General features: G+C 36.8%; 1 protein-coding gene across 15 annotated transcripts in view; it reads left to right on the forward strand.

The window, feature by feature from the left end:
* Nucleotides 1-21,917, forward strand: part of PHIP (pleckstrin homology domain interacting protein) — a 164,093-nt gene that overhangs the window by 39,987 nt on the left and 102,189 nt on the right. For all 15 annotated transcript variants that reach the window (XR_011388640.1, XR_011388641.1, XR_007922917.2 and 12 more), the window contains 3 exons: nt 14,416-14,637; nt 14,910-15,010; nt 20,234-20,304. Coding sequence is in view for 10 of the 15 variants with exons in the window: in XM_051854539.2 (XP_051710499.1) it covers nt 14,416-14,637; nt 14,910-15,010; nt 20,234-20,304 (394 nt within the window). In the remaining 5 variants the exon portion in view is untranslated. The remainder of the gene's footprint in view (nt 1-14,415; nt 14,638-14,909; nt 15,011-20,233; nt 20,305-21,917) is intronic.

The following is a 21,917-nucleotide window of genomic DNA, read 5'->3' on the forward strand; positions in this document are numbered from 1 at the left end:
AAGTATTGATAGAATTTGCTAATTATGCCTGCCTCATCTGTAATTATTTTACTTTTACTGGTGATTTTCAGTTACCTACAACAAAATGCTTCCTAATAAGAAATGCAGAGAAGAGAGCACAGTTTGTCTAAAATTTCCTTGTACTTTTATGATTATCACGTCAAGTGATAGTGTGTGTATGAGGGGGCTTCAAAAAAGTTCATGGAAAATGGAATTAAAAGATAATGTGCATTTTCCATAAACTTAAAAGATTATTTTATGTATTTGTAAAGCAGAGAGGGAGAGAAGGGGGAGAGAGAGAGAGAGAGAAAGAACGAGCATCCATTAGCTGATTCACTTCCCAGTGTCCACAACAGTCTGGGATGGGACAGGCTGAAGTTAGGAGCCAGAATGGGTCTAACCAATCTTCGTCTTTTATGTATTTGGTATTTTAATCTTGTAGATTTATTTCTAAGGAACTGGTGTGTCTGTGTGTGTGTGTGTGTGTACGTACATATAATATATAGTTGGAAACTTTTCCCAAGGGATTCTTTTGAGTGCTTTTAAATAGGCGCAGCTAGAGGCAGTATAATATTATGGTTAAGATAATCAGCTTTGGCATCAGAGAGCTCTCAATCACAGGTGTACCACTTCTTATTAGTGTATCTTGGCATTTCTTTCATCTCTAATTTTATTATCTTAAAAAAAAGGGAGAGAGGAGAATAGATAATATTTGTACTGACCCCACAGTATTTGTTGTGGACTTACATGAAAGAATGCATATAATTAGAACTGAACAGTGTATATAGTAGCAGTCATTAAATTTTATTTGGTGCTGCTGTAATTTTATAGACATATTTAAGTAAATCTTACCTGTTTTATTTTTTATTTCACTAAAATCTTATTCTATAAATGCCAAAGAAGATTTAAAAGCAAATCATTGTAATTAAAAAGTGAAATTCTATTTAATGAAAAATTATATTTCATTAGTAATGAGTGTATTCCCAATAGAATAATAAGAAAAAACTAAAGGAGGGAGTTAGCATAATTACCAGGTGATATTTTACCCTGGCTCTCTTAGTCTTTTAACTTTTTCTTACTTGGTTTCAGAATCACTGCCTCAAATAATATTTACCAAAGAAAATCAGAGTTAATAAATTCTCAGGACTAAGGCACTCACAGTACGAGAGTCTGCTCATTGAATTTCCTCTAAGAAGCAAAGATTTCCTCTCTCTTCTTGGAAATGTAAAATGTGTCTCTCTTCCATTGAAATTAAAACAAAAGAGCGATATAAATAAGCAGTATTTAAGCTATTAGTTTAGGCATTCTTTTAACAAATTTCAAAGTCTTTTACAACCCATCAGTATTCCAAGCAGTTGGGATATAAAGACTTAGTACTTGGCCTTTGGAGAATTCTCTGATGGTAAAGAGACAGAATTGACACAGTGTAGTAAGAACCTGTATGGAGTATGCATGATCCCAGGAGATGGTAGGGAAATTGACTGGAGAAGTAAAATCTCTGCAATGTTCATCTGGATATTTCAGACCTAGAGGAAGGCCTTTCAAATTTTGGGAGAATGTAATTGTGGCTTATTGCTTACAACATAAATGTAACACAGAAGGAAGTATGGATGATAATTAAGCAAGTTGATGGGGAATAAAATCAAGATCCTTTTATGACGTGCTAAAGAGTAGATTTCTTTCCTGAAGGCAGTGAAAAGCAAATGATGGATTTAGATGGAAGAGTGAGTAGAATTTCTCTTTAATCATTCTTGTGCATTGTTGTGGAGTATAGACTGAAATGAAGTATTTTACACAAAGGCGTTGGTGGAAGAGTTCTGACAGCGATTCAAGAAATCATCAGGGCTTGAACAAAGAGTGGAAGTATAGATGAAATTAACAGATTAAAAATAGATTTCTGGAGGGACATTTAGCCTAGAAGTTAAGATGCCCACCTTCTTGTCAGAGTGCTTGAGTTTGATTCTTGGCTCTGGCTCCTGACTCCAGATTCCTGCAAGTACACAGGCTGGGAGACAGTGTTGATGGCTCAGATAATTGGATTCTTACTACCCAATGGGATACCTTAATTGTATTCCCAGCTTCTGGTTCTCATACCAGCAGCTTTGGTCATTGTGGGCATTTGGGGAATGTACCAGTAGGTAGGAGCTCTGTCTCTCCTCCCTCTCAAATAAATCATATCTAAATAAATAAATGAAAATAAGTTATCTGGGATTTGAGAGACTTATTTCTACTTGAGAGGACTTTAAAACGTTTATGGAAAAGTTAAAAGGTCTGTTTTGGTACAAAAAGTTTTTAAATCTATGCTTTTTTTCTTTCTTTCTTTCTTTCTTTCTTTCTTTTTTTTTTTTTTTTTTTTTATAACAAGTATTTTCTGGGCCTGGCATGGCACAGCAGATTAAGCTGCAGCCTATGACACCAGTATCACAAATGGGCATTGGGTTTGATTCCCAGCTTCTCCCCTTCCAATCCAGCTTTCTGTTAATGCACTTGGGAAAGCTGCAGAAGATGACCCAAATGTTTGGGCTCCTGCTACCCTCATGGGAGACCTGGATGGATTTCCAGGCTTCTGCTCCAGGCTAGCCCAGCCTTGGCAGATGCAGCCTTTTGGGGAGTGGAAGCCAGCAGATGAACGATACCTACTTCTCTCTCTGTAACTCCACCTTTCAAAATAAATAAATACTAATTTTTTTTGAAATGTGTTAACAAAATAAGTATTTTCCGTAAAATTTTTGAGAGGGAGAGGATATGGGATAACATGTTTTTAACTTAATGTGACTTAAAAGACTTAAAAGGCTCATTCATTTACTACGCTGAGTATTTAAAGGGAGAAGTTTGTTCTTGTTGTCTTTGAGATATTTATGAAGAAAGCTACGTAGAAATGCCCAGTAGGTAATGAGAACTCAGGAGAGAGATCTGGAAAGATGATTCAGCTTAGGAATAATTCAGTACAGAAATAGAAAGTATAATTGCTTATGTATGTATTGTTAAGAAAGCTGAAACTTCAACATTTGAAGCAAAGGAAAGAGTCAGTGATTCCACAGAAAAGTTGCATGAGAAGCCAGAGAAAAAACAAACAGGGGGCCGGCTCCCGGCTCACTAGGCTAATCCTCCGCCTAGTGGCGCCAGCACACCGGGTTCTAGTCCCGGTTGGGGTGCCGGGTTCTGTCCCGGTTGCCCCTCTTCCAGGCCAGCTCTCTGCTGTGGCCAGGGAGTGCAGTGGAGGATGGCCCAAGTGCTTGGGCCCTGCACCCCATGGGAGACCAGGATATGTACCTGGCTCCTGCCATCGGATCAGCGCGGTGCGCGGGCCGCAGTAGCCATTGGAGGGTGAACCAACGGCAAAAAAAAAAAAAACCAAAAAAACAAACAAACAAACAAACAAACAAAAAACAAAAACAAGGGGATCTCTTAGAAGCCAAGAGATGAGTATTTCATGAAAAGACTGAAGTCTAAAGTAAAATTAGGACTGAAAGGCATCTTTTGGATTTGGCAAATCATTAATGAGTGCTATGGTCTGAATGTTTTTTCTGCCAAAATTCATATGTTGAAGCCTAATTCCCAATGTGATATTAAAAGGAGGTGATTAAGTCAGGAAGACCCTGCCCTCATGGGTGGATTAGTGCCCTTATTAAAGAAGCCTAAGGGAGCTTGTTTGCCTCCTTCTTCATGTGAAGACACAGACAGAAGAAGGTGCTATCTGTGAAACAGAGTGATGTCTTTCACCAGACACCAAATCTACTGTTACTGATCTTGGACTTTCCCGCCTCTAGAATTGTGAGCAATAAATTTCTGTTGTTTACAGATTGCCCAATCTAAGCAACAGAATAGGACAATGAATGATCGTGATAAAAAATGTTTTATTTTAGTGTGAGGGATAGGAATGACATTGTAATACACTGAGAAGGGAATGGGAATTGAAGATACTTACTGTAGACTAATGAAAACTTGACAGTTAAAAAAGTCTTTTCTGAATATCCAGTTTTCCCGCTGAACTGTGTACGTCTGTTACCATGTAGCAATGAGTTTTTTTAGATGTCTGTTTCTCTACTAAATTGTGAACCTCTTAATAGCGAAGATTTTAGTATATTTTATAGATCTGTATTGCCTTGCTGCATGTGTTGTGCATATAAAAGCATACAAAAAAGGATGAATCAGCCAATTTAAGGTATAAAAATAATCTCTTATAAGAAACTTGGAATCTGTTGGAGATAACATATAAATATCTGTAAGACAAGTTCTTCTCTTCTGTGCTTCCGTAACATTGGGTTTTTCCTAGTCTTTCAAACTTGCACAGTCAACTGGTGACTTAGAGCCTTTGTACTAGTTACTCTATTTGCCAGTATATATCTTCTCCAACATATTCTGGTGATTGATTTCTCTATTAAGTAAAAGCTGATAGAATATCTTGGTTGCAAATTTTGGCATGCTCTTGCAATGTGCCCCCATAAGATACTAAATTAATTTTTAAAGGTTAGAGATGAGGAAAAGAGGAGAAACTTTGGAAGCACCACAAGAGCAAGTTCACTTCACTAGTGGTGGGATGTATTAACTAAAGGTAGTGTTCCGATAAAATGCAGCTACTTGTCTGTGGGGTTCCTATAAAGACAATGTGACTTGGATCTGGTCATGAAGAAACATTTGTCAGAGGAGACCAGTGTTGTGCCACAGCAGGTTAAGCAGCCACCTGTATTGCTGGCATCCCATGTCAAAGCTCAGGTTTGAGTCCAAGCTGCCCCACTTCCAATCTAGCTTCTTGCTAATGTGCCTGGGAGTGTGGTATATGATGGCCCAAGTACTTGGGCTGCTATCACTCACATGGAAGACCTGAATGGAGTTTCAGGGTCCTGATTTTGGCTTTGCCCAGTCTCAGCCTTGTTGCAACCAACTGGGGAGAAAACCAGGAGATGGAAGATCTCTCCCCACCTTTAAAATAAAAATGGGGCTGGCGCTATGGTGCAACAGGTTAAAGCCCTGGCCTGTAGCACCAGCATCCTATATGGATGCTGCTTCAAATCCTGGCTTCTTCACTTCTGATGCGGCTCTCTGCTATGGCCTGGGAAAGCAGTAGAAGATGGGTGAAATCCGTGGGCCCCTGCACCTACATGGGAAACCTGGAGGAAGCTCCTGGCCCCTGGCCCCAGATTGATCTAGCTCTGGCTGTTGCAGCCATTTGAGGAATGAACCAGCAGATGGAAGACCTCTCTCTTTCTCTACCTCTCTCTGATTCTGTTTTTCAAGTAAACAAAATCTTAAAAAATAAAAAAAATTTAAAAATCTGAAAAAATATCTAAAAAGCTAAAAACATTGATAGACCTGTGTTCTGGGCTGTTTTACAAAAACTGTAAGGTTTGTATTTATAAACTGCTAAGGGTGTGAATGAAGAAGTATTCCAGGAGACAGAAGAGACATGACAGTTAAATGTAACGTGTTAACATATGGGATCCTGGATCCAAAAGGAAAAGAGAACTTAATTGGGATACTTGAAAAAACTTGAATGGGGCCTGTGGATTGGATAGTAATGTTACTGATACTGATTTCCCAACTTATGTTGGGAAGTTTCCTTGTTTTAAAGAGATACACAATGGGTTATTTAGAGGTGATGGGGAATCCAGTCTGCAGCCTGCTTTTAAAAAGTTGGGAAAAAATTAATGTGTGTGTGTTACATGGAGTGGGAGGGAGGATAATTATGGAGCAAAAATAGTCAATTGTTGAGTGTTGATAAATCTGGGTGCTGGACATATGGGAGGCATTTGCTATTGAGACATTAAAAGCACATAAAAGATTTATAGAAGTGTATTTTAATAGTATATTTTAATAGTAATAAAAAAGAGACCTGGAGTATGGTAATTTAGAGCTAAACAAAATGTGAAATAACTGGGTTAATTGGAAGGGAGTAGAAAGCAAACTGGAAGATATGAGATAAGATCATTGTTATATGATGGTTTTAAAGGAAGAAAGATAGTAGGTGTAGTTGGGATGTTTGAGAATAGTTTAGTTGGACTTGCTAGGAAGGTAATTAATTAGGTCCACAATGAATAGATTCTGATTTTCTATGTGGAATATTTTATCAGGTGAGGATATTTTATCTTGGTTAAGGAATAAGGCTGAATTCCATAGGTGATTAATAAAGTATGGCAACAGGAATGAGTACTGAGTTGGGAGCAGATTTTTTTAAAAAGTATTACTGATTAGATTTAACGTCCCAAATGTGTGAGTACTTCAAAAGGCTCATGGGGAACAGAATTGCAAGCATACTTTTAAGTAGGCGATTCATTAATTTGTAGTATTGCATAATTAGTATACTATTTTCTGTGCCATGATGGCATTTGGCATGCTGATAGGAGGATTGTGACAAGTGATGTTAGAGCTACACTAAGTTGGTCACTGGTGGTATAGGTGGAGAAGGGGGCAAGGAAATTGGACATATAATAGAGTGATTGATACTAAAGCTTCAGCTAATTTGTGAGGAAAATTAAATAGCTCTGACAGATGGGCAAGAAAAAGTACCTTATATTGAAAGGAAATTGAACACATTTAAATTAATGAGCAATTTTTAGTTCTGCCTGAAGGACTTGTCCCCACCCCCTTTTAATTTAAAAAGTAGCTTTAAAGAGGTCTAATTGATATACAAAGAAATATGCGTATTTATTGTGTACATACAATGAATTTAGATAAATGCAAATAGCATGATAACTTCATCACTGTAAAGGTCATAAGCATATCCAACACCTGCCAAAGTTTGCTCCTTTTTAACTTGAATAAGAAAATGGGTTATTTATAGTATGCATGACAGTTTACATGATTTTTTTCTTTTCTTTTTTTTTTTTTAGAGTAAGATTGAGGGAACTTGTATTCGCTGGTTTACTCTCCAGCTCTCTGCAGTTGGGGATGGCTAACTTGAAGTTGGGAACTAGTAACTCAAACTAGATGACCTATGTGGGTGGCAGAAACCATCCATAAATTAACCCAGTCACCTGAGTCATCATTTGCTGCCTTCCAGGGTCTACATTAGCAAGAATCTGGAATCAGGAGCCAGTGTCTGGATTTGAACCTAGGTACTCTGATGTGAGATATGGATGTCTTAATCCCTATGCCAAATACCCTCTCTTACATGACATTTTTGACATTCATTTACTGTTTTAATGACACTAAGAGTTGAGATTTGGGACTTATAAGAGATTATAATTCTGTTTGGCTCCATCTGGTAATGGTATGCTTTCAGGGATTGCCAAATATTCTAAGGTGTTAAATTAATAAATCATAATTTATTTTCATGTCAAAGTTGTAATCGTTGATGTGCATAATTGATACTTCTCTTTGAAAGGGAAGATTTATAGATTCAGATTTTTTTCAGATTTATTTATTTGAAAGAGTTACACAGAGAGCTTCATCCACTGGTTAACTCCCCAAATGGCCAGTGCTGGGCAAGGCTGAAGCCAGGAGCTTAGATCTTCATCTGGGTCTCATGTTGGTGGCAGGGGCCCAAACAATTAGGACATTGCTGCTGCTTTTCTCAGGCCTTTAGCGGGGAGCTGGATCAGAAGTGGAGCAGCTGGGATGTGAACTGGCACCCATATGACTTTACCTGCTATGGCACAACATTGGTCCCTAGATCCACATTTGTTTTTATTGATTTGAAAATCAGTTACAGAGAGAGGGAGAGACAGATCTTTCATTCTCTGGTTCACTCCCCAGATGGCTGCAGTGGCCAAACCTGGGCTGATCCAAAGCCAGGAGCCAGAAGCTTCTGGGTTGCCCATGTGGGCATGTGGGGTCAGGGGCCCAAGTACTTGGACCATCTGCTGCTGCTTTCCCAGGCTCATTAGCATGGAGTAGTTTGAAAGTGGGATTTGAACCAGTGCCCATATGGGATGCTGGTACTGCAGGTGGTGGCTTTACCTGCTATGCCGCAGCACTGGTCCCTAGATCCTGTGTGTGTGTGTGTGTGTGTGTGTGTATAGTTAATTTATTTGTGAGACTGGGAGAGTTCTCCCAGCTAATGGTTCACTCCCCCAGAATGCCTGCAGTGGCCTGGGCTGGGCCCAACTGAAGTTGGCAGCCAGTAACTCAATCCAGGTCTCCTACATGAGGGGCAGGAGACTATCACTGCTATCTCCCAGAATCTGCTTTAGCAGGAAACTAGAGTCAGGAGCTGGGAGTCAAACCTGCTCACTCTGATTTAGGACACAGGCATTCTAACTGTAAGGCCAAATGCCCACTCTTAATGATAATAAGATTATCTGAGCAAAATCAACTTATTTTCAAATATATATAGTCAGCCATTCTTTGTCATTACCTGCTGCATCCTGTAAAGTTTTTTTTTTTTTTTTTTTTTTTTTTTTTTTTTTTTTTACAGGCAGAGTGGACAGTGAGAGAGACAGAGAGAAAGGTCTTCCTTTTTTTTTGCCGTTGGTTCACCCTCCAGTGGACGCACTGATCCGATGACAGGAGCCAGGTGCTTCTCCTGGTCTCCCATGGGGTGCAGGGCCCAAGCCCTTGGACCATCCTCCACTGCACTCCCTGGCCACAGCAGAGAGCTGGCCTGGAAGAGGGGCAACCGGGACAGAATCCGGCGCCCCGACCGGGACTAGAACCCGGTGTGCTGGCGCCGCTAGGCGGAGGATTAGCCTATTGAGCCGTGGCGCCGGCAGAAGTATTTTCATTATTGAACAGTTCACATGGTTGTCACCTCTAATCTTCTAGCTCTTATTTTCACAATAGCTTCTGTAATTGTCTACTATACTTTATATAGTAAGATAAAAAGCTACACAGACTTTGTTTTTGTTGTGATTTTGCCCTTCCAACATTTGCTAGGTTTAATGTAAGCACCTGTTTGCCAACTCATTAATGATCACTCTTTCATGGTATTGACAGTTCCACATTATTGTTTGATTGCTATTAAATACTAGCCTATTATAATTTGATTGAAAAATGAATTTCGAAAAAGCATTTTCAACTTTGTACCCAGCTAATGGATTTCTTTAAAGTCATTCATGGTTTTCAGATAAATGTTCCATCTTGGTAGTCTCATCCCCTATCATTGTTTACCTTTTTTTTTTTTTTCAAGATATTTATTTTTATTTGAAAGTCAAGAGTTACACAGAGAGAGGAGAGGCAGAGACAGAGAGAGAAGTCTTACATCTGATGGTTCACTCCCCAATTCGTGTCAACGGCCGGAGCTGCAATGACCTGGAGCCAGGAGCCAGGAGCTTCTTCTGGGTCTCCCATATGGGTGCAGGGGACCAAAGACTTGGGCCATCTTCTACTGCTTTCCCAGGCCACAGCAGAGAGCTGGATCGGAAGTGGAGAAGCCTGGTATCGAACCAGCTCCCATATGGGATGCCTGCGCTTCAGGCCAGGGTGTTAACCCACTGCGCCACAGTGCTAGCTCCCATTGTTTTCAACTATAGCATTAGACCTCTTGTAGCTTCAGATCTATTCTGTACTCTGACTCTAGAAGAGTCTGGCTAAAATACTATAGTAACTATGTCTTGCCTGTTTAACATTCTTTAATAGCTATCTCGCCAAGTTAAATCCAAGTTACTTAATAGGCACTTAAGACCCTTTCTGGATTAATTTATTATTATTTTCATTTGCACTTCCAATTTTTCCCAACTGGACAATTTCCCACCCTGTCAGCAACAATAGATGTTATTAAAAACAAATAGCCTGGACATTGGAGCTTTGCTGGGAAAACTGTCAGTTGATGTGTTTCTACACTAGACCTTAACCAAAAGGCCGCGAAACAATAGTTGATATCTCTAAAATCATGCTCTCTAAATTTAGCAAGTGTTTCATTGTTGGTTTACAGAATTTTTGAGTCATTGTTTTATTTCCTTTTCCTCCCTCTTTTAAGAAGTAATCTACAGATTTTTTCTTTTTTGCTAAGGTTAAAATCATCACATTTCTATTCTTTTTGCTTTACAATACCTTCATCTGTACCCTACTTCTTCTTTCTCCTTTATACATCTTAGAAGTTGTTTTTATTGGTCCATTTAATTGTTTGCTTAATATTCCCTTTATTTTAATATCCATCCCTCTCTACTGACATTTTAGTTTTCTTTGTTTAAAAGACTATAATCCTACTGTTTGGCATGTTTTTGCCTTTAGTAACTTCCAGAGCTGGAATTAGGCTTGTGGAAATAGTTTAAATTCTGCTCAACTTCTTAGTCTTTTTAAAAATGAACAGTTTGTACTACTTTTTAATTCATTCTTCTACATTCATTTTAAACACAAATATAGTTATGAAAATGATTTCCAACAAATTTTCCTTCTGCAATCCTTTCAATTAATTTACTTACATTTGTATTCTTTCTTTAAACTCTCCATAAATATGCATAAATGAACAGTCACAAATAATGATGAGGTAGGAGTTCTGATTGAAATTCTTTCAGTAGTTTTTGGGGGGGGCAAGGATGAGGGTAGGGGGAGCAAACTATTTTATAGTTCATGGAAGAGGATAGTAAGGAGAATTTTACTCAAAAGGGCAATCCAAACATTTTCTCCTGTAATTTGGTAGAGAAAAAGTAAGGTTAATTTAGAAAATGTGTATTTCAGGGGGAGAATATGCATTGTCTTTTGTTTTTATTGCCTATCTAAATAGAATAAAATTACAAAATAGAACTTAATTAGTAAGATTACCAAATATTAAACTCAAAAAGAATGTAGTGGTGAAAAGTCACTGTAGACTGACTTTACATCACAGCTTACCACGGTTTCTTCCATTAGTTACGTTTAGTCAAAAATTCTGGATTTTTTTTGTTTATATACATGAAATACCTTCTGTGGTAGAATGTAAAGCAAACTCTTTAATCAGATTCATAAGAACAAACTGAATTATATCAGTATTTTGGAACCTTATGAGATGCCGTGATTTTACTTTTATCATGTAGTCTACCTATGTTAGAATAAATAGTTTTACTTTTGTATTGAACATAGGTCAGAACTGAATACTGTCATCCCTCAGTATCCAGAGGGGATTAGTTCCTGGAAACCTCATGAGTGCTCAAATCTCTTATATGAAATGACGTGTCTACATGGGACCTACACACAGTTACCTGTATACTTTAAATCTTACCTAGGTTACTTTTTATTTCTAATACAATGTAAATGTTGTATAAGTAGATAGTTATACTGTATTATTTAGGGAATAATTAAGAAAAAGTCTGTATAATGTTCAGTACAGGTACAATTTTTTCCCCAGGTACCTTCTATCCATGGTTGGTAGAATAGGAACTGTGGATACTGAGGGTTGATTGTATTGCTTTAATTTTTGAAAGATAAGCAAAGAAGTGAATAAATTGACTAAATCTGTAGAATTTGGTGAACTTGAGTTGAATGAATACTTTCAAGCCATTTTTTTGGTTCAACATATACCTGGTATACTTTCCCATATGCAAGAGGTAATGTAGACTGGTTTTTTTAAAAGTCAGAGTCTCTTGTTTTTTTTTTTTTTTTTTTTTTTTTAATTTTATCTATTTATTTGAAAGGTAGAGTTACAGTGAGAGGTAGAGACAGAAAGGTCACTCCCCAGTGCCTGTAACGGCCGGAGCTACGCCAGTCCGAAGCCAGGAGCCAGGTGCTTCTTCCTGGTCTCCCATAAGAATGCAGGGGCCCAACCACTTGGGCCACAGCAGAGAGCTGGATTGGAAGAGGAGCGGCCGGGACTAGAACCGGCGTCCATATGGGATGCTGGTGCCACAGGCGGAGGATTAACCTACTGAGCCACTGTGCCAGCCCCTGTTTCTTCACTTTCTAAAGATAATCAGTTATATAATCCAAACCTCTTTTATTCCCAGGTAATTGTTACCATCTCTTCTTATCTTGTGCTATAACAATCTGAGTTTTACCATTCATTCTCTCCTTCCTGTACTACTTTTAAAACTTTTTGCCCATCTCCTACTTTTTAGCTTAATTCAAACTTATGCAAGGATCTTTGGAAAATATACATATAACCCTGGTACTCACTTGCTTGATATCTTTCATTGATTAATATTATATACTCTATTTTTTAGTACATTGCAAAAGGTCCTTCACACTTTTTTTCCTGCTTCTTTCTCATGCCTTTACCTCACACTTTGAATTATCTTACAAGTCATTTACAGTTCCTTGAACTTCCCACGTTTTCATGCCTTTGAACCTACTTTTCTCTCTAGTTGCTATATGGGATATTTGTTCTACTTTTAAGTCACAAGAATATTATTAACATAAGAATTAGAATACTACTGCCAACAATGGTGATAATAATGTAGTCCATATATAACTTTTATCATGTACCAAGTACTGTCTTGTGTCTTCCCTCTCATCTTCAGTATTCCTGCTGTGTAGATACAGGTGAGAAAAAAGGCACAGGAAATGCATATAACAAGTACAAGGTCATGTAACCTGAAAACAGTCCCAGACATTTGACCCTGGGCTCTGTGCTCTATGGTACTAACTATATTGCTTTGCCTCTTCATGCATAAGACTGTTAAACATCCCAGCCTATGAACTTATTGCCTAAGCCTATCTCTCCCCTTTCTTGGGAAAAAAAGAACACTCTCTTGTTGGAATCTTTGATGATTAACAGCATAGCCCTTAGAACACGTTACTGCATTTACATTCTTCTGTCTTGCTTTCCAAGGATTGGATTACTGTATCTTTGTATCTCATCCTTGTATCTCTAGTGGCTGGCACCTACTTAACCATGAGGCAAATGGAGAAATGAATGTGTGAATTATTGAATTTAAAGGTGCAGGGAGCCAGATAACGTCCTTATTTTATAGATGAAGAACCTAGATTAAGTTTATGTAATAGCAATACCAGTTTTTGATGTGACTAGCTTATCAGTTAAGTTTTATTGCTACTCCTTTATTGGTTTGGTTAGTAACCAATCTAATTTGCTTTAAAGCTCAATCAGAAGAACTGATTTTATAATTACTTAGGGAGTGTTTTAGGTAGTGTTGTAAAAATCTGACTTAATATATGACTATAGCATTTAACATGTATCGCTAATACTGGGTTATCATTTATATATTGTGTATGTTGTCAGTATGAAGCAGAAAACATCTTGGAATCCTTTGCCTTTGTTGGTCCTCAGAGTATTTAGATATGTAATGGTTTTGTTTTTCTTTAAATGGATTAAGAATTTCTAAGGAAATCTAGCATGAAACTTTAGTAAAACTTCATCTTGCGAAACGTTTGGCAATTTTGCAAGTGTTTATGTTTCCTGCTTTATGTTAAATGTGGCAGAGACATTGATAAGTTTTGAACCTGGGGCTTGGAAGTATGGAGACTGATGACTCTATTCTCTCTACATTTTTATATATTAAAAACTTTCATGATAAAGCCTGGAAGTTCTAGTCATTACTTTGTCAATATAAAATTTAAATGTTTGGAAATTTATATTCATTGAATAAAAGTTAAAAAAAATTTAAATGTTAAATATAGGTATTAGTAGGAAACTGTACCTTTTATAATACCTTGCTGAGTTTCTTGCTATAGTAGATTAAGCAAGTAATTTATGTAATTTTACTTTATACAGATAAGATTAATTTTTTCTGACTTGTAGTTTAAGATAATGGCCTTAGTTTTTTTTTTTTTTTTTTTAAAGATTTATTTATTTAATTGAGAGGTGGAGGTGAGAGAGAGAAGGAGAGACAGAAGAACAGTGGTCTTCCATCTGCAAGTTTACTCCCCAAATGGCTGCAATAACCTGGCTGGCCAAGCCAGGAGCCAAGAGTTTCTTCTGGGTCTCCCATGTGGGTGCAGGGGCCCAAGGAATTGGGCCATCCTCAGCTGCCTTCCTTAGCACATTAGCAGGGAGCTGGATTGGAAGTAGAGCAGCTAGGACTTGAACCGGCAATCAAATGGGATGCCGGCACTGTAGGCCATAGCTTTAACCTGCTGATGCACAGCGCTGGCCCCCTGATGACCTGTTTTTAGCTAGAGATCAATGATAAGATTTTCCTTCCTGAGAGAAAAACCCCCAAATTGGCAGTTTTATATAACAATAACATAAAAGTATCGATTATAATTATATATTACACTTATTTTGCAACTATATCTTTGTTTTATTACTTCAGAAATTAAAATTCTTTTAAAAGATTACAGATAGCGGTTACCTTGGATGGTAGGTAGGGGACCATAGGTAAATGTTAATTATTAACAACATTCAGCTTCCCTTGCTTTTTGATGGGCACACAGTGAATTATAAATAAATGTCTTACTTTAAGGAAATGAAAGATTGATTCATTATTAGTAAATTATTTAATACAGAGTTTTATGGAAAGGAAAATTCCTATTACAAATACTTAGTGTTTTGCAGTGTTACAAATAAAATTATTAGGAAGAGAATATAACAGATATGATTTATTTATAAGCATTAAGAATTTAAGTTAAAATTTATGCTGTCAATTTTATGACTATCCATTTAAGGGTTCTGATGACTGTCTTGTGAAAATTTGGGCAACAGACGATGGGAGATTATTAGCTACTTTAAGAGGACATGCTGCTGAAATATCAGACATGGCTGTAAACTATGAGAATACCATGATAGCAGCTGGAAGTTGCGATAAAATGATCCGAGTCTGGTGTCTTCGAACCTGTGCACCTTTGGCTGTTCTTCAGGGCCACAGTGCATCAATTACATCACTACAGGTAATTGTTTTAATCCCTGTGAAATCCTTTTTTGCTTCTGGTTTAAAGTTGATTTTAAGAAGCTACTTTTTCAGTCCAGTTTATAAGATCAACCAAAATGAAGAAATGAGTATTTCGGTTAAATATGTGAACTTCAAGTACCATGCTAGTCATGACCTTGGTCTGTTCTGCGTGTTTTCTGTTGTTATTAGTTACTGTTAATATGGTAAAAAGTGGATTTTATTTGGACCGTGTCATGCTTATAAATTTTTTTTTCTGTGATTGTTTTTCAGTTTTCACCATTGTGCAGTGGCTCAAAGAGATATCTATCTTCTACTGGGGCAGATGGCACTATTTGTTTTTGGCTCTGGGATGCTGGAACCCTTAAAATAAAGTCAGTTGCTATTTTGTTTCATAGAGTAATTGTGTTTAATTTAATGTTTGAAATTGCAATAGTAGTTGACAATGGGAATAAGTTTACTTTTTTTCCTTGAGTAAATAATAGAAATTCTTTTTAACTATTCACTGACTGCTTTCAGTTTTATGCCTTTCACTCACCCCTGCTGTTTTTTTTCTTGTATGCTTCAAAGAAAGTTTTCTCTTGTTAACAAGTCTACGCCTTTGCTCTCTTAACTTTATCCTAGCCCTTCTTTCATTCATAATATACTTGATTTATTACAATTTCTTTGTGTGCTATACTGTTTTGTCTCAGTAGCTCTTTTTGGTACTGAGGACATAATAGTTTTTAATGCTATTTTTAAAGATTATTTTATTATGTTACTAAATCTGTAAACTTGATTTTATTATAGATCTAAGGAAACTTAGGAAAACAATTAAAGTTTCACTGTCTGCCATTAAGGTAGATAGGTGCACATATACACCTATAGTAGCATTTTGCATTTATGTTTTTAGTTATTTTAAAAATACTTATTCATCAAAACAAGTTGACTGGAGAGTTACTTTTGATTAAGGACACTGAGGTAAAGAAAGGTTAAATGACTTTCTTCTAATTAAAACCTTTTTTTTTTAAATTGGCAAGTCCTAGTATATAGCACTTCCCTACTCTGTCTCTGTGTGCTAGACTCTATGCTTCTTAAATGGCTGTAGTAAGAGAGGAAGTGCTGTATTTGTCCATGGGAAGCAGTGTATTTAGTGATTTCACAATACTGAAATGGTCATTTCTGCCATTGTCAGGATTGAAAGTAATTTGGATTAAAAGGTATATCTCAATAATTATCTCTGATTTCTAGTTATATGTTATCAACCAAAGTTGAATTATTTAATAAAATAATTTATTTACACCTTTTCTAATTTTAGAACAGTGGTGTTTAGCTAATAGTTTCTAAATCAAGGCATAGTTTTCTTAAACTTCATGTGTTTGAACACTCCTATAGAATGGTTCATGTGACAGAGCAGTAGGGGGCATAGCAACTAGAGTAACATAAGAAAAAGTATATTTGAGAAGAAATTATGGTAAAATATAGTTCTTTGGACAAAGTAAGTTAATTTCACTTTAGTTATGTTCTTAGTACTTAAAGACTTTCTGTAGAAAATTAGATAAAAATGGAAGTGTTTTACTGACGTGAGTAGCTAGTAGCAATTATTTAATTGTTTCCTTTAAGGATGAGGGGGCTTCAAAAAGTTTGTGCAAAAAATACAATTAGGTATAGGCCTTTGGCCTACTGATTAAAACAATACTTGTGACCCTGTGTCCCATATCAAAGTATATAAGTTTGAGTCCTGACTCTGCTCCTGATTCCAGCTTCTTGATAATATATACCTGTGAAACAGCAGGAGTGGCTCAAGTAGTTGGAGTTGGGTCCTTCCCACCCACATGGGAAACCTATGTTGAATTCCTGACTCTCAGCTTTAGCTTAACCTTGGATATTGCAAGTACTTTGGGGAGAGAACCAGCAGATGAGAGCTATTCTCTGCCTTTCAAATAAATAAAATAAACAGATACACTTTTAAAAAAGGAATTAGAAGATACATTTGTTTTGGTGAAAAAACTTGAAGTCAATTCATAGTCTTTTCATCATAGATGTTTTTGTTAGAGGGCAAGGCAGGGAGAGACAGAAAGATATGCTGGTTCACAACCCCAGTGCCCACAACAGCTAGGGCTGGGTCAGGCCAAAACTAGGAGCCCAGAACTCAATCCAGGTATTCTACGTGGGTGGCAGAGATTCAACTACTTGAGCTGTCACTGCTACCTTCCAGGGTGCATTTCAGAAGGAAGCTGAAATTGGAAGGGGAGCCAGGAGTCAAATCCAGGCACTCCCATGTGGGATGTAAGCACCCCAAGGGTATCTTAAGCTCTGTACCAAGTACTCTCTTCATATCTTGTTTTCTTAAACAAGAAAAAGCGATTAGGAATTTAGTATAGAAACAGAAAATGTTTTATATAGTTAAACTGTCTTATTTGTGCTTTCTGAGGATGACAGTACTATTTGCAATAATGTTTCATGTTTCTGGATCCTTGAGAGGTGATTTTTTTTCATATAAATAATTTTTTCAGAAATTTTATGTAGAGATATAGATATATATATATAGATATATATATATAGATATAACCCACTATCCTTACACAATGTATATATATTATTATTTTTATATTATTATTTATATTATAGTAATATTTATATTATTATATATTATATATAATAATATATTATATATTATATTATATATTATATATTATATTATTTTATATATATTATTTTTCATACAAATTAATGATTTCATACAAAATAATTAGGTAAGTTTATACAGTTTTCTGCTGTTTCCTTAATTGTATTTATTGAAGGCACTTGTGTTAATTTTTATAGTTGCGTTATATTCTTCTAAGTGTTGTTACATTATGATTTTTCTCTTTTGAGGTATTAAAGTTTCTTCTTGTTATTTACAAGTGGTATTCTTTTCTATTTGCTGTTATGATTATCCTCTAAAAAATTAAGCCAAAGACAGGCAGAGAAATAGGAATAACCCATTTCTCCTTAGATATATTGATTTTGAGTCATTTATTTTCCTTTCTGTAATTACACGTGACTGATAACTGCCCAAAAATTTGACAGGATATACGTTGTTACTGTATTTATGTCAGCTGTTTCTTTTTTTTTGTTTTGTTTTTTTAGACATACTTATTTATCTTTGAAAGTCAGAGTTACACAGTGAGGATAAGACAGAGGGCATCCATCTGCTGGTTTACTCTTCAGATGGTTGCAACTGCCACCACTGGGCCAGGCCAAATCTAGGAGCTTCATCCAGGTCTCCCACATGAGTGGCAAGGACCTTAAACCATCTTTTGTTGCTTTTCTCAGGCCATTAGCAGGGAGCTGGATCAGAAGTGGACCAGCTGGGACATGAACTAGTGCCCATTTGGGATGCGTGGCAGCTATAAACAATGCACCACATCGCCGACCTCTCAGCGAGCCTTTAATATTTCAAGACAGATATTGTATTGCTGTGATGCTTTGGTATAAGCCAATGGGGAAATGACTTGGGAAACCCCGCTGTCTGCAGTAACTGAAAAAAAAAAATCATTTCAATTTTGGGAACCCGAGTCTATTGATAAATTGAGTTTTATCTAAAGATACTGTTTCCTAGATAAGTAATTTGAGTGGCTTGGTAACTAGGAAGCTAGCTCCAGTAGGAGAAACTGTCCAACTATATTTTGACTAGGTGTAAAATAATGGAGATCCTAAAATATGCAGATAATAATGATGTCTCCAAATTTTTGGTAAGCATTTAGTCTGTCAAGCTAATACTAAGGGCTTCATATTTGTTACATTGTTAGTCTTGTAACTACCCTATGAGGAAGGGACAATCACTATTTTTTGTGCAAATAACGAAAAAAAAAAAAGCATAGGCAGTTCAAGCAGTTAGCAAGTGGGAGTAGAGCCAGGATTTGAATACTGGAAGTATACTGTCAGGACCACTTCTTCAGCACTGTTCTAAACTAAATAGCAGTTATTATATGAGCTATCTAGAGTTTGTTGAATCTAATTAAAATACTAATACTAGTTTTTATTGAGTGTGTTAGGCACTATAGAAAGTATTTTACATGAATTAAATTCATTTAATTTTGTCAGCAACTCTGAGATAGCTTCTGTTGTTACCTTCATTTTGTACAAGAGGAAACTGAGGTATAGAGGTCTTAATTTACCAAAGGTCACACATCTGATAAGTGGCAGGGATGTATGCTTGCTCAATTCAGAGTTTGAGTCTAAGGCCCTCTTTCAAAAAATTTCCTCAACCATACATTTAAAAATAAATTATTGTTACCTGCTTATCTACTTAAAAATGACACTATAGACTCATTAGCATATTCTGGTAATGAGTTCCAACTAAAGGGTTGTTTGGCATTTATATGAACAGTTGTACCCAAAATTAACAAGATATGAATGAAAGTGGTAGTTTCTTGTTTCCATAATTTCAGATTTATTTACTTAACCTGTAATTGTTTAATTTTGCTTTGAATAAGTATTTTCATAACCACCTGTTTCTTTAATCTGTTGTGCTCAGTTATAAGTATTAGAGCTTGTGACCATTAAGAAAAATTGTCAATTTAAAATAATTTACAAACTCATTAATTTAGTTAGCCAAAACTTTTTGTTGCATTCTACATTAGTTAAAAAAATGACTGTTCTCACTGCTCAAAATATTGATAGATCAAAAATAGTCACAAGCTTTTACCCTAATAACAAAACTAAAACCACTCTAAAACTTGATGTTGTGGATTGTGAAGTTATGCAGTGCTGTCAAACTTAAGGCTGTAAATATTTTTATATTTCTTCCACTAATAGAGACAAACTAGGTCAAAAGTACAGTGAGTAGGGCTTCAAATATAATTCATGTACTAGAGCATTATATATACATTGTTGTATGATGAATAGTGGAGCTTTTAAGTCTGAAATTGATAGTTTTCTTTCTTTAATCTGGTTGATTGTAACATTAAACATTTAATAGTATTAAGATAAAACAACATAATACAGTTATACAAAAATTAATATAAATATGGTCAAGTAGATTTCTATTTTTTTTAATGTGAGTTACAGGTGACCTAGCAGTCATGTAGTCTTAGTTGATTTGACTGGGGAATGCTTAAGATTTTTACTTTTGGAGCCTTAAGGGATATGTTTTGTCACATTAGAAGGTAAACATAAGGGAGAAACTTAATTAACAGTGGCTAATACTGGACAAGTTTAGATGTTGATAATATGTGTCAGCAGCAGAAGTGGCACCTATTTTGCTAGTGTCCATATTTACAAATAACTAACTTCCTTATATATATTTGTATGTTGCTATTCTACTGTATGAAACACTGAATACTTGTTTAACTGATAAGAGGTGAGTGTAACTACTAACTGCATGTCTAATGTGACGTGACTTTGGGATTGTTCCCTATGCAGATTGTTGTGTAAACAGGAGCTCCTGTGAAACCTATATCTAGAGTTTGTACAAGATCTGCTGATCATGACACATAATGATTTCTAAGATGTTTTTAGGAAGGGAGCCATCTGTTGCTTCGTATTTAGTTTGGTCCTGTGATTACTTTTTGATACAGTTTATTTCTGGTATTACTGGTTTTTATTTTTTTTACTTATTTATTTTTTTGTAGTCCAAGACCTGCCAAATTTACTGAGCGCCCTCGGCCTGGAGTTCAAATGATCTGTTCTTCTTTTAGTGCTGGTAATATCCCACCTGCCCCACCTACCACTGCCCCCATAATTTTCTGCTTAAAATTGTGTATTGGAAAGCTTGTGGTGGAACACATAAAAGTTTTTGAAAATAATTTACTGTTGCATTATAAATCATATCTTCGTACATATTCCAGAGCTATTAAGTAAACACATAATTCAATTGAGAAGTATTTTAGCTTTGTTGAAATTTAGTTTATCTAATCACATGACTAATTTTCTTTTAAAGATTTATTTACTTTTATTTGAAAGGCAGTTACAGAGATAGAAGGAGAGATAGAGAGACTGAGCTTCCATTCAATGGACCACTTTCCAGATGGCTGCAATGGCCAGGGCTGGGCAAGGACAAAGCCTGATGCCTGGAACTCTATCCAAGTCTTCCACCTGGGTGCAGGGGCTCAAGGATATGGGCCATCTTCTGCTCCTTTCCCAGGCACATTAGCAGAGAACTGGTTGGGAAATGGAGCAGTCTGGACTGGCACCAGTGCCCAGTTTGGATGCTGGCATCACAGGCGGTAGCTTAACCCTCTGTGCTACAATGCCAGATCTAATATTTTCTTGAAGAAGGCCATAATGCTTTAGTAGGAGAGAATAAATAATTTCAAAATTATCTCTTACAAAGTGATTCTTTTAATGGTTCAGTGTAAGAAAGACATTATTTGCCCCAGACTGTCTTATTTGCTGTTTAAAAAGTAGCTGTATTGCAGTGCTAGTATTCCAGTTATATTTTGAATTTACGAAGCAGCATTTTGAATGGATGCTACAGATTTTTTTTTTTTTAAATTTTTGACAGAGTGGACAGTGAGAGAGAGAGAGAGAGAGAGAGAGAGAGAGAGAGAGAGAAAGGTCTTCCTTTTGCCATTGGTTCACCCTCCAATGGCCGCCGCGGCCGGCGTGCTGCGGCCAGCACATCGTGCTGATCCGAAACCAGGAGCCAGGTGTTTCTCCTGGTCTCCCATGCGGGTGCAGGGCCCAAGAACTTGGGCCATCCTCCACTACACTCCCGGGCCATAGCAGAGGGCAGGCCTGGAGGAGGGGCAACTGGGACAGAATCCGGTACCCCGACTGGGACTAGAACCCGGTGTGCCGGTGCCGCAAGGTGGAGGATTAGCCTAGTGAGCTGCGGCGCCGGCTTGATGTTACAGATTTTTAAGCAAGCTACGACCTAGATATTTAAAGTGAATTGATGATAAAATTAAATGTGAATAGATCAAACACATAATATTCTGATACGTTTCTGCCTTTATTTTCACTTTTACTTTTTCTATACTTTCTATAATGGTGGATAGCAGGATTACCCGAGAAAAGAGATAGCAACAAATGATAAAATGAGTCTCTTTTCTTCCATTGTAATACCTGTACATCTTTGGTTTATTTAGATTTATTTATGTATTTATTTGAAAGGCAGAGGGAGGGAGAGGCAGAGAGAAAGAGGTCTTCCATCTTTTGATTCACTTCCCAAATGGCTGCAATAGCCTGGTGTGGGCCAGGCCAAAGCCAGGAGCTGGGAACTCCATCCTGGTCTCTAGTATGGGTAGGCAGAGACCCATGTACTTCTGCTGTCATCTGTTGCCTTTCAGGTGCATTAGCAGGAAGATGATTCAG

The sequence above is a fragment of the Oryctolagus cuniculus genome, chromosome 5 (genome assembly GCF_964237555.1).
Source record: "Oryctolagus cuniculus chromosome 5, mOryCun1.1, whole genome shotgun sequence".
Classification (NCBI taxonomy): domain Eukaryota; kingdom Metazoa; phylum Chordata; class Mammalia; order Lagomorpha; family Leporidae; genus Oryctolagus; species Oryctolagus cuniculus.